We start from the raw sequence: 13,010 nt of genomic DNA on the forward strand, positions 1-13,010 counted from the left end.
AGGCGTACAAACACGAAAAACAAAGAAAACGGGGTAGGAACGTAGAGTACAAGAGAAACGAAGTGAAATCTCCAGGTTGAGTCAAGATGGACGTGATGTCGTCGAGTGGAGAGCGCTGACGCTGTTTGTTTACACTGCGTTCCTCGGGCTCCCGCCGATCGTGGCCCGTGTTCTGTCACGTGAGGACACTCTTTTTTCGCGGGCGCTTAATTTCACCTTGGTCCACTTCCGCGACTCTGTCCTCGACTTTCGACTCACTTCATTCTTTGACTACCCGTTTATGTTGCACCTTCCTTTCTTCCTCATCGCCCTACATCACCCCGCACCTAGATCACCCAGTGAAACGCTATTCCGCGACTCCGTGATCGTCTCCAAACTCGAAAAGACTCGCAGTTCTATCACGCCGTTCACACCATGACATGGGGGATCTGACGTCGCTTCTGCTTTCCTAGATATCACCATCTACGGTTGGCTTCTACACCACACCCATATCTCTCGATCCTCGGTGGGGATTCTTCACCATGTCAAACCAACCACCCGCTGCGTTTAATGGCCACCCCGATTATGCAGCGCAGTGGCGGCCCTCATTTCCTTCGATAATCCCTCCAACCTACCCTCCCAATCCTGAATACACTTTAGTTGCTCAGCCCCCTTCGTCCCACCCTGGACAGAACTCTGATTACAATATGGCGGCCTTGAATGGCAATTCGCAAATACCTGGCGCCGGTGCTCCGGGGTTCTTTTTCCCCCCTCACTTGCCATTTATGGGCCAGTTCGACCCTGCGCAAGGCCCACCTTTTCATCCCATGCCCATACCTTCATTTGGATACGCGCCGATGCCCTTCGCACCCCCAGGGTCCTCCGATCCTGCCCCTAGTCTGTTCAATGCCCATGGAACGGACCGTGGCCAACCCCCAGGTTCTGGATTTCAGGCGCAAGGCACCTCAAATGCTGCGGATTCGAATCGAGAAGAAGGCGAGGTTAGTGAAGGCGGGCGGTCATTTGGAACAAAGAAACATGCGAAGACTGCCAAGCGGGCTTGTTTGAACAGCGCATCTGTCACTCGGTATTCCGACCTGGAAGAGGGTGAAACCGTATCAACAAGGTCACGCTCCTCCAGCCGGAGCAGTTCGCCTTACAATCCACCGCTATCGGTTTCGGCGGATCCAGCTGTGGTTCATCGCGCAATAGAGATGCAGATGCGAGATGCACCGGCAACGACTCCGGCGGACCAAAATCCTCCAAAATCTGCAGCCCAGCTCCGTATTCAAGCTCAGGGCGCGTTGCTTAGTCTGGCACCTCACAATATCCGATACCATGAACTGGTAGCGGAGGGGATCGACCCAACCATCTTGAAACGACTCTATGAAGAGGTCGGTATCAAAATCACGGCTTCTCAGAGTGAGAAGACGACTCAGGCTGCCAATGTACCTGGGAAGTTTTTTGGGGCGCCCACCTCTAGCCCCAGACAAGTGGAGGTAGCGGCTCCGGGAAACAGCAAAAAGCACACTCCAATTACAGTCCAGGCCATTGCGTCTCCCGCTTCTCAGACTGACGACAGCAAACCAATGGAAAGGAAAGAGCTTATTGCCAGAATGCTTGCGGCTAAGGCTGCCAAGGCATCGGAGTCTAAAGTGGCATTGACTGAGACGCAAACGCCCGCAAATGCAACACCCACGCCTTCTTCCAATGGAACATCCGGCAAGGAGAATGGAGTTTCCGTCCGAGAGAGGAATAAAGCTCAAACAGAATTAGCAAGGCAGCGGATAGAAGAGCTGAAGAGACAAGCATTGCTGAAAAGGCAGCAGCAAGCTGAGCAACAAGCTCAGCAGCCGACTCAGTCTGACAAGTCTGCCAAGATAGATCAACTTGCGGTTTTGTCTGAGCCCACTGCCGCTGCTGTTCAACATCCACTGCCTGTTCGCCCGCCTGTACCCCTGCCCACAGAAGCCGCCGGTATTCCAGGGCTTGTCATGCCTGGATCGCAGCGTGATTCCGGCATGCTGAGCCCCGCTGAAACTACTCCAGCCATTGTCGTGGACTCAACACCTGTTAGCCGAGCAACACAGCGAAAACGTCCTCGCGCCGCCGACTTTGATGAGCCCGCTGCTATTCCAAAGAGACACTCGGCCCAAGCAGTTAGGCATCCTGGGCCAGCTGAGAAACTTATCATCGACATTAGTGATGACGAATCTCTCTATGGAGATGATGAAGGAGAGAACATGGACGTTGACTCCAGCCCAGAGCAAGGGGCAACGCCTATGGTCACTCTCGAGACCACAGGGCCGTCTCTTCAGAAATATTCGTCTACCAGAGCTTCTACGTCGACTCCGCAAGGATCATTCCGGCCCGGTGACCAAGACCATATCCGGAAGCGCGAGTCGGAGATTGAGGCCATGCGCCGCAAGATTGCTGAGCTTGAGCAGAAGCGGAAGGCAAAGCTTGCTGCCAGCCGTTTTGAGTCTCCGCGCACCTTGGATGATTCCGGCTCATCATCATCTGCTGCACAGTCAAGTGCGGCTGAGCCCGATATCGCTGAAACTTCCACGGCCCCATCCTCAGGTCCAAGATTGGAAGCCGGCGCCGCCACTAGCATCAGCAGTTTCGCTAATCGGTCCAATCTCATTGATTTCTTCAGTGGATCCTCCGTAAGAATTTTGGCTTCACTGAACGTGGAACAGCTGGCTAGCTTCAGATCCAATCTCCTGCAACTGAAAGATATTGAATCCGATTTTTCCCGTCCAGATGCCGAAAATCTTCTCTCTGGCTGCAGAGAGGATATTGATCGACTGCTAGCAGCTGTCTTTGGAGGACTGGACGGGGGACTCCAGCTTCTTGAGGAGCTCAGAAATCTCAGCCATGAGACCAGTGCCTTGCCGCTAGAACATATGGATGAGCTCCATCGACAGGCGAAACTTAAAGTACAGGACCTTGCTGTCAAAGAAGGTACTCTTGTCTCTTCGTCACATCCCGTGAAGCAGGAGTCTATCGTTACTGACATCTGTCACTCAGCGTCCTCGACTATATCAGTTCCCGCAGATCCCGAGGAAGGTGTTCCTCTGGATGCTCTCACCCCTGGCCAAGAAGCCGCTGTGGACTCATCGGAGTCTCGCGAATACACACCTGATGTACCCGCCAATGGGATCATAGCGGACGAAGACGCCAATAGCGTGGATTTAACATCTTCTCCTTCCCGGTCTGATTCGACTGGCTCTGCCATGGATGAATCTGTTAATGGTGTCAGTTCTGGCCACGGTTCTTTTGCTAGAGATGTCGATTTCGCTGGTGTCCAAGCCAGTGCTGCAGACTCAGCTCCAGCGACGGGCGTGGAGGAGCATATGGATACGGATAATTCTGACTATCCCCTTCCCGAGGAAGTGCCAGAGTCTGTCCCTGAAGACGATAAAGCCATGTTTGAACACGATGGCCAAGGGCACGAGAGTGACAGGGGCTCTAGAGATTCTTCTTCCGAGTCGGATGCTTATGAGCCTCCAGAGCCTGATAGTAGCGCCGAAGAGGCCGAATCCAAGGTCGAGCAAGATGACAAGGCTGACGAGGCCTACAGCCCTCCATTCAGTCCCGCTCCTCCCGCCCCTGTAGAGGAATTACCGGAGTCACCGCGCTCACGGGATCAACCTCAAGCTGAAGAAACACTAACACGGGCACGTCCGGGGCCTTATCTTTCGGAACCAAGGCGAGATTTCCAGATTGGAATAATCGATGTATGAGCAACGCCTTGCATTAAAGAAACCAGTCGTCAGCACTAACCCACCTTTCAGGACCAAGTGCAGTCTTCCACCTCGGGACAAAAGTTTTCTCCCTACGTCAGCCCCTTACGGGCATTCAAGGCATATCGCTACCACCCCACCTACGCTCAGGACGTTTCGGACGGCTACCGTTCGCTAACATACAGCCATGACATTGATACTATGAAATATTTCTGTCCTTACGAGGTGGCTGGTGGTGTCTGCAACGATCGGTGCTGTGATTTCCAGCATTTCCGGGACATCAATCTAAGCGGTGCGTCGACAAGTTAACAGCCGTGCAACCTTGTATATGGTTTCCTTTCCTATTTCCAACATTCCCACACCTTGGCCTCCCTTCTGATATATGCATGGGCCATTTTCATTTCTCCTACTTGTGGTCCCACCGCGTCTCTTCTCCATTCCATCTTCCACGTCGCTCTTTTCTTCTGCTTTTCTTCTACCCTGTCCGCATGCTGACCACAGTGCTATTAACCTCGACAGATGACAAGATCCTTATCGAGATGGGAGCTGTCCGAGAAGGCCAAACCGAAGAAGAAAAAGAGACCTATCTCGCCGGTCTGAAAGAGATTATCAACGAGATGCGACGTGACAAGGTGAAAGAATTCAGCACCGTGGCTGCCGAAATAGCCGCATACCGTAGGCGCTTTCTCCAAGACCCGTCGCGAGTCTTGCCCCTGTAACTCTCCAACCCAACACCCAACCTCCTTTGAGGAGTCTGCAAGGTGAGCTGGCATCACAACGCCTTTTGACCTTATCATGCGCATGGCTACGCGCCAACTATCCACCACCTACCTCTTTTTTTTGGCGATACTCCCTCAGTCTTTCGCCGAGGTATTATCCTTTCCATTTTCTTTGTCCATGCATCATTAGCCAGCGCGGCGTTTTCCTGCATCTGCATTTGAAGTACATCCCGACACACCCGGACGCAATCATTGTTCTTGGGAGCCGGGCTTTGATCTGTCGATCTCTTCGCGGGCTTTCAGTCCATGGCGAAATGACGTTGGCGCGTCTGCATCTTCTCGGCTGTCGTAAATTCGCAGTCGAGCTTCATTTCGGAACCCGTCGACTGCTCTTGGGTTCTCGTGCAGGAATTTTTTTTTCAGGAATGGGAGCTGTATGATTATGATGCGCCGACTAGTATGCAGCACATATTCTTAGTAACCGTGAATATCACATATTAAATTTTGTTCAATTCCTTTCCCGGTGTTATAAAGTTTTTGAGTAGATAAATTGGCATTGATTTGTTTTTGAAACAAATTCCCGCGGGTCCCTGAGCATTCGAACCTCCGGAGCTTTCCGAAGGGAATTTTTGTGATGAACCGCTTTTTTTTAGTAAATTCATAGATTGTTCCCTGTCATGCATCACAGCTGGAATTGTCTAAGACAAAACGGGGGGCTAGATCATGTTACTTGAGTATTTCCCAAGTCCACAGTCTCCACATAGTAAAAACCGCAGAGAATCCAGAGAATCGGAAATAATCCGAAAGAACATATACCACAATACATGGGCATGTATGCTCACAGAAAAACAACGAAGTCTCGACTATAAGAAAGACACGGAAATTGAAAAGCAACTTCAGAACCTAAAAAGACAATACTGGCTTTTTACGCAAGAGCGATGGCAGGCGAAAAGAGCCTTACAAACAGGGCCCCTCACGAGAGCTATAGACCTCTGGCGATCCCATCCTAGATGGTATATGCATCAGTTTCTTGTCCAAGACTGCGCTGGGAAAGGAGGATGTTGCGGTCGTGACTGTGGATGTTGCGTGAATCGCCCAATCGATTTAAAAACACGGAAGCTCGGCGTTGGCCACTGTACCGATAGCTGTGGATGTTGCGATAAAGCTCGAGGATTCTAGCTTACCGAAGATGACAGGAGAGAGTGCGGGAAATGATTCAATATTGACGCGAACGGTCGCTCCAAATATTATAGTCGCGTGGCTCTTAACGTCATACTGTTTGGGACACTCGAGACTAAGGATATCAGTCCATTCGACATGATCTATAACCCACCACAGCGGCTGTATAAGTCGCCACGACACAAAGAAGATCAACATGTTTCAGTCATTGCTTGGACTCCTAAGCTACTTCCAATGGCCGAGAGAGACGAAGAGCAGGGCTTCGACGCACAAGTATGTACTGGTGAAATTATCGATCTTCATGGTGTATAATATGTTGCTTTTACTGCATAAAACAGGCGGATTTTCTCGCTTAGTTTGTTCCTACCTTCAATTTCTTACACTGATCATCCTTTCAATTTGTACATCAAGTACATACGACCATAGGGTGTGGAGAACAGGGCTTCCAGTCCACTCAGCCGTACTTAAGTTATATAAAAATAGAACATAGGAAATATTATATCATTTTGAGGTCTCCACCCCCTTATAGGCCTTTTGGACCTAGCGTCCTTTTTTGATAGGACAAGGCACTTCAAAAAATAAATGGTAGGATCAAAGCTACCAACTGACTACATATTTTAGAGTAGAGGGTTTAGAGGGATATGTTCCTCTCCGGGGTCAGTCCAGGCTTAGCTAAGTAAATCAGACGCGCTTACTGATTAGACACTTGAGTAACTATAAATAATCACTTAGCACTCACTGAGTAACTTCACAGAGTATCAGTGGTCGGTCACGTGACAGACCTGAGGATGATCACTAGGCGTCTTGGCGTGGCAGATGTGGCAGATGTGGCCCATGCGGACCGCGGGGCAAAGAATGTCAACACGCCCAACTTCTCTCACTATTCTTGAAACAATTGAATGGGAACTAAATTAGAATATCCTCAGGGCAGTACCTATTCCCAGGAATAGTAACTGGGGCTGATAGAAGCTGTGTGCTAAGTATAGAGTCAAAGAGATGGGGGCCAACTGGATGGTGTCACAGCAGAGTTTCAGCGAGCATCACAAGAATAGAAATAGAGTCGACTCATTTTTGGAACATTTACTGTGCTATTCCAGTCACGAAGATGGCCAGGGAATCGATTTCAAAGGAAGTTCACCATTCATCCTCGGTTCCTGCCGCTGCAGCTTATGCCAGGTCTATACATTCCCGGAAGCCAATGAACATGTAGCATATAATCCCGGGCAAATGGAAACGTTCTTGGCCTGTGAGTCAAAATCCTCCAGGGCAGAATAGCGGATGACTCTTCGCAGGACGGGTCGGGGATGCCGATAATGATCGCTACGGGGGTTGTTCTTCGTTCCTATAGGTCCTGTCAATCCCCTTGGACTAAGATTGCCAGGGTCCGTTCCCAAACTCGTGTCCCGTGCCCGCGCCCGCGCCCGACCAGAATACCCGGGTCCCCAAACAACGTCACCGGGAACAGCAACTAGTGCGGACTGATGCGTTCATTTCCTCGGAGATATAGCTTCCAAAGGCGGCCGTGCGCCAAAGTGAAAGCGACAGCTAGAACGGGGCACCACCGGGATATTTCCCGAGCACAGCCTGCATGCGAATACGAAAGAACTAGTGGTCTCGGTGGAGGGGCTGAGACGCGGAGTGGGTGTTGGCGCGGACAACAACGGGGCAGTGAGCCAAGGGACCGCTTCTTTAACCAGGGGCGTAGGGCTGATGGGCGTAAATGCAGGTGCGAAAGGCGGTCTCGGGTTTGGGCGCCGTGCGCCCGGGCCTAAACGTGACTATGTAACCTCGACAGCAGCCGCAGCAATGCGCGATTATCGCAGGAACGATTATTGGTTGCGGAATCCGGAGCCCATAAATCACGCACAACAGGTCCTTGCCCGGGTGTTGCGGCTCGGCTGTGGGCGAATTGCAGGCATTGTATGGAGCTGGACGTTAGCGTGCAGCCGAAAACACCCCGGTTCGTAGGTCACGTTAGAACCGGAGAAGGATGACTGTAGAGTCTTCAGGGCGCGGCCATGCACGAGAATAATGCCATTCGATGTGAAATGGTTTACGGATTATTATTCTATTTTTCAAGGGAGAAAGACTCGGGGAAATTTCATTGATCGAATAGATTCCATTTGGGACGCAAGGCAGACAGGGATCCCGCCCCGCTTACCTCATTTCGCCCTAACTAAATTAAGCAACGAAGTATACAACATCATGTCTAAGTCGTATCTAATCGCAGAAAATGATCGGAAGATGAAAACAAAATTCACAGACAGATGAAAGAAAATCCCAGAAAATAAACCCGGCTATGCTGATATACCCATGACCCGCTTTGCATGTAGCAGAACACAAATAAAAAAAGGCCAATGCAAATGAAATCAAAAAATCAAAAACACATGGAAATCACTCGCTCGTTGTCACTGCGGCCGAATGTCAGCATGCTGTATTCCAGTGGGCTGAGTGAGCGGGAGGGATTATGGTCTCACCATTGCTTCATAGTCTTTTCCAGAAAGACGAATACATCAACGTCACTTGACGTTGGTGCAATCTCCGCAGGCAGCATGGTCACAGACGACACAGACAGGCTGAACGTTGTAAACCTTTGGTCCATCCTGGCAGTTGCAGCAGATGTACATGTATGTCTGCGAATATTGTTGTGACGGGGCACCTAGAGGCGCCCCGAGCACAGTCGGGGTCGGCCGGTATAATGGGCGGACACCGGGCAGGTCTGGTACCGGGATAGTCGGCCTCGTGTTGAGAGACAGTGTGTGGGCTGTGTGAGCTGGGGCCACGGACGGGTACGGTGAAGTCTCGTGGCAGTGGGTGTGGTTGTGGTTGCTCAGGTGGTCCGAGACTTTCTCTTCCACGCACATATCACAGCGGTACGATCCGCAGTTAATGCAGGAGTCGTAAAGGGCCGAGTTGTGAGGGCCGAATTTGCATCCGCAGCAGTACCACAGAGAGGACATTGTGGTGGATGGGATAATCAGAGGTTGTATCAGGGTTGGATGCAAGGTTGACGTTGTTGGATGTTGGATGTTGGAGGCAGTGATGACCCCCGGAAGTATACAAATGCTGGTATACAAGGATAGAGTTACAATTATAAAATTGGAATCCTCAGAATGGAGGATTAGATCAGGATGAGTTGAGTTGTGAATGAAGAATGAAGCACGAGACGAAGGATGACCCCGGACTATATAGGCATCAAGGCGCTGAACGGAAACAGTATAGCATAAGAACATCAGGCAGAGACGACACTGTGGCTAGGAAAGGTATCAGCCGTAGGCTGCCTCAGGGCACCGTATTGGGAATTATGGCTTACTCGGGCTAGTGCTGGGGCCATGAAGACCGTTCCGCCTTAGCATTGCGCATCTGGGGGTTCAGCGACCCCGGTTGATCCACCGGGGCTTTGGAGCCTTGGGAAGCCTGGGTGATTTACCCGCTTTGCCCGGGTGGGAATAGCCCCCATGGTTTGGCGAGTCTAGAATTACACCTGAGGAAAGCTGTGAATCATCGCGGACGCACTGAAGTTGAGTCAGTGGGCGATGCTCCACCCAGCCAAGGCTGCTCGCTCGCTCACCGTCTTGCCGGGGTGAAATGCGGGCATTTCAGGGCAAGAACTGGCCCCGGGCGCGCCGAATTGACGGTCACCACTTAACGTTACTTTCCGGATTGCCAATTGACCCATCAACTCCTTCACCGTTGATGCCTTGCCTGCAGCCTTGTGATCTCGGGTCCACTCGTAGGCAGATATCGGTGACTCGATAACGGAGTCATCGGTCAGGTGTGTCGCGCTAAGCCCGCCTGCTGCCTGAGGGAACTATGCGATGTCATTTCGTGTTTTGATGTTCCTGGAATGCGCTATCGATTACCCATTCCCCTGCCGTGCGACCTCTTTGCATTGTGTATTTCTCATCTTCGCGTTCGCCATTTCTAATCCACTGTCCGCCCGATCACCACCAACCACGATATCAACGTTAGGGCTTCATTTATACCTACGAACCATGGTTCATGATCCATCGGCGCGATCCAACATGGACACAGCTATCATCAGTGCTCGTTCATTTTCGTACGCTCGCAAATAGTGCAGATGGCACAGATGGCACGATTAAAAACGTTACATTCGATACCCCGGATTCAAGAAGAATCATGACTCGACTGCGTGCTTCAGGCGTTGCCCTCGGCCTTCAATCGCGCTGTTCGGGGCGATTACGTCAGGGCTGCCGAGGCCCTGTTTGCGCGGTTTGCGCCCGCAACCTCGTCTCCGCCTCTCGATCCAACCTTTCCGACTCCCCGACTGCCTGGAGGTCATCGCTATTTTTCCTTCATGCATCCGACACTGTGATAGTCGTGAGGCAGACATATTCTTTCGATGGCCACCCAGGCGCAGAAGCGCGTCAACCTTGCGGTCTCGAGAATCATTCCGCCCGTCTTGCTCGGCGTCGTCGTCTACGCGAGTTACGCAATTACGAAGCCATTATGCAGTGAGTCTCCCCCACAAAAATGAAGAACGCAGACTAACCTGTCTCCAGTTGACTATCTCATTCATCCCCTTCCATCCTATAACCGAGGCTCTCGAGTCGGCGCCGGCGCCGCTATTGTGGCCATCTACTATGTCCTCCTAATACCCATGGTCGCGACTTACATCCGCCTCATGTATAATGTCTTATGGAAGCCGGGATACCTTCCCTTCGGTGCCGAACGTATCCGGTCCGATTCCGCCTCGCAGGACCACAAACATCCGCACGGAAAGCGCCGTCGCAAGAGGAGTTCGAGGAAGGCTCGAGATGCAGAGAAGCAGGAGCCGACCGAGACGGACCTTGATGGGGTGGACCTTGACGGGATGGACCTTGAATGTGGTGTGAACAGCCACGCTGGAGGAACGGCATTTGAGTTAGATCCAGCTGGCCTGGAGAGGTTCTACACGAAGGATGTTTTTGTTTGCCAAGACGACGGCCGACCGCCGTATTGCTCAACGTGCTGCCAATTTAAGACGGACAGAGCGCACCATTGCCGTGAGGTCGATCGCTGCGTGCGCAAAATGGACCATTTTTGTCCTTGGTATGCCGAACACACGCCCAGTCAAATTAATATTGTTGGCTAACAGGACATAGGGTCGGCGGTGTGGTGTCGGAGACATCCTTCAAATTTTTCATTCAGTTCGTTGCCTATACGGCTATTTTTTGTACATTTACTCTCATCGTGTCTGCGTATTTCACGGCAGAGCTCAAACGCCAGGTGAGCGCATTCCGCACCATCCAACTAGCCTCGTACTGACCTGTCAAGACCGGAAGCGTGAACCCTCATTGGTGCGTCTGCATTGGATTGTAAGTATCTTCTATGATATCGACTTGGTCTCTTTCTAACGTACCGTCAGGAGCGGACTCTTCTTCATATTCTCCGGGGGCATGACCCTCAGTTCCGTCCAACTAGCCATGCTCAACATCACCACAATCGAAAACCTCAACCGCCACTCCGTCGTCTGGACTCTCGCAATCCGAGTCCCCGACCACCTCCTCGAGCGACTATGGGTAGCCGACTCCCCTTGGGCCCCAACATTCGGCATGGTATCCTATCCACTCGAACCACCCACCCCCACCCAGCCCCCGAACGACCCATCTACAACAGAGCGCCACGTATTCGCCATCCTCCACACACGCCCAGGCGACAACCCCTTCGATCTCGGGAGCAGCTTCAAGAACATCCAGCAGGTGATGGGCTACAGTCTCACAGACTGGCTCCTCCCTCTAAAACACAGCCCATGTGCAGACCACAGCAGCCCCGAAAGCGCATTCGCTCTAGGCCCCGTGGTCACGCGACTAAAGCAGGAAGCTGGATTGGCGCCGGCCCCGGCATGCCAAGCGTCGACGCAGTAAACATAGAAACTGATCCGATGGATCCGGAAATACGAATTACAATCCAGTGTAAAAAAAATGCATATATTACGTTGATGTTGTTGTTCCGCCTCCCCCCTTAAGCTTGGAACGGCCTATTGCCAAACTGGGACGCATGCAGATTCTCTTAGCGCCCCCACGCATAAGGCTGATTTCCCTGCTAGTGAGAGTAAGAATCAAAGACACGTCACGAGGTAGCCTCGGCAGTGTGTCAGGTGAGAATTAAGGGGGTAATAACAGGGATGATAGGACAGCCTGCAAAGTGCCATTTTACGTCTATTTGTCTGTACAATATCCCGGGATCTTTCATGTACCATCATCACCGCCCGTGCACTCAACCTTCATTCAACACCTCTCTACACAATGATCCTAAGCGGCCTCGAAATCATCACCCGCAACCTAGTCCACAACCTCCGAAACATCTCCCACCAACAACAACCTTGCGGCATCGACCTAACCCTCCATCAAATCTCCACCTGGGCCTCGGCGGCCACGATCGACTTCAACAACACCAAGCGCCAAGCAGCCAAAACATCCACCCTACCATTCACCGACAACAAAATCACTTTACAGCCCGGCGCCTATTTAATCGATTTCAACGAAACGGTTAGCATTCCTCGGAATTGCATGGCGAGTGTGTTCCCACGATCGTCGCTGTGGCGCTCCGGCGTGGGGATCAGTGCTGGCGTGGTTGATGCCGGGTATGAAGGTGCCATGGGAGCTTTGATGGAAGTTAAGAATCCGTGCGGGGTTGTTCTGTATAAGGATGCAAAACTTGCGCAAGTTGTTTTTGAAGAAATGGGGGAGGAAGTTGAAGGGTATAAAGGCGTTTACCAGGGTTCGAAAAGTAGTGTTGGACGGGATGGTGTAGAAAAGGCGTAATGTAATTTCGGGAAATATTCGATTCTCGAGCCAAGAAGAGATTATGATAAGAATAGAATCACCGTTTGCCAAGGGCATACCCTGACGAGCTTCTTGTCTGTTGCTATTCCGGCTCAAAAAACCACGTACTTAATTCCAGACTCGGCCCCAGGTTCACCTGGGGCCGAGTTTATGTGGGGTTTGGGGGCCGTGCAGAAATAGTGTCTTAGAATATCTGCACGCTTTATCCGGGAGCGATTGTTCAGCTTGCAGGGGTTCATTTCTATATCTGAAATAACGCGTGACTTCCTGCATGGCCGGAAACTATGCAAGATTCCAAGGTTGTCTTGGATCCACGCACCACTTGCAACATCACGTTTTTGGAAATTGAAATGTAGTCTATGTGACGGTAGCACTGCCGCCTCGGAAGCGATCCTATCCTTCTCGTGCCGGAGATAATCCCTATGATTCTTGTCCGTATCCTACCGTACAAGGGTGATCTGGCGCGAGAGGAGGATGAACCGCCAGTATTGTTAAGGTCCATCTAGGTATTATTAGAAATCTAAGACCTTTGACCCGACATCTGTCAGCTTCCTAGTTCTGCAATGGCCTCTGTCTGGTCTACACAAACTTCGTCT

The 13,010-nt window shown here is 51.4% G+C and overlaps 4 protein-coding genes across 4 annotated transcripts; 3 read left to right on the plus strand and 1 right to left on the minus strand.

The window, feature by feature from the left end:
* Nucleotides 1–521: 521 nt before the first annotated feature.
* On the plus strand, nt 522–4,447 carry N7498_010272 (uncharacterized protein; the record flags this gene model as incomplete). The annotated part of the gene is made up of 3 exons (XM_058457328.1): nt 522–3,722; nt 3,780–4,020; nt 4,248–4,447. The coding sequence occupies 3 exons, from the start codon at nt 522–524 to the stop codon at nt 4,445–4,447; spliced, it is 3,642 nt and encodes a 1,213-aa protein (XP_058304227.1).
* Nucleotides 4,448–8,145: 3,698 nt separating this feature from the next.
* On the minus strand, nt 8,146–8,586 carry N7498_010273 (uncharacterized protein; the record flags this gene model as incomplete). Its single annotated transcript, XM_058457329.1, has 1 exon — nt 8,146–8,586. The coding sequence occupies one exon, from the start codon at nt 8,584–8,586 to the stop codon at nt 8,146–8,148; it is 441 nt and encodes a 146-aa protein (XP_058304228.1).
* A 1,403-nt stretch (nt 8,587–9,989) lies between these two features.
* On the plus strand, nt 9,990–11,493 carry N7498_010274 (DHHC family palmitoyltransferase; the record flags this gene model as incomplete). The annotated part of the gene is made up of 5 exons (XM_058457330.1): nt 9,990–10,101; nt 10,150–10,678; nt 10,732–10,855; nt 10,904–10,944; nt 10,995–11,493. The coding sequence occupies 5 exons, from the start codon at nt 9,990–9,992 to the stop codon at nt 11,491–11,493; spliced, it is 1,305 nt and encodes a 434-aa protein (XP_058304229.1).
* Nucleotides 11,494–11,874: 381 nt separating this feature from the next.
* On the plus strand, nt 11,875–12,393 carry N7498_010275 (putative dUTPase; the record flags this gene model as incomplete). Its single annotated transcript, XM_058457331.1, has 1 exon — nt 11,875–12,393. The coding sequence occupies one exon, from the start codon at nt 11,875–11,877 to the stop codon at nt 12,391–12,393; it is 519 nt and encodes a 172-aa protein (XP_058304230.1).
* Between the last annotated feature and the right edge of the window lie 617 nt (nt 12,394–13,010).

The sequence above is a fragment of the Penicillium cinerascens genome (assembly GCF_028974065.1).
Source record: "Penicillium cinerascens strain IBT 15544 chromosome Unknown scaffold_4_segment0_segment1, whole genome shotgun sequence".
NCBI classification, from domain to species: Eukaryota; Fungi; Ascomycota; class Eurotiomycetes; order Eurotiales; family Aspergillaceae; genus Penicillium; species Penicillium cinerascens.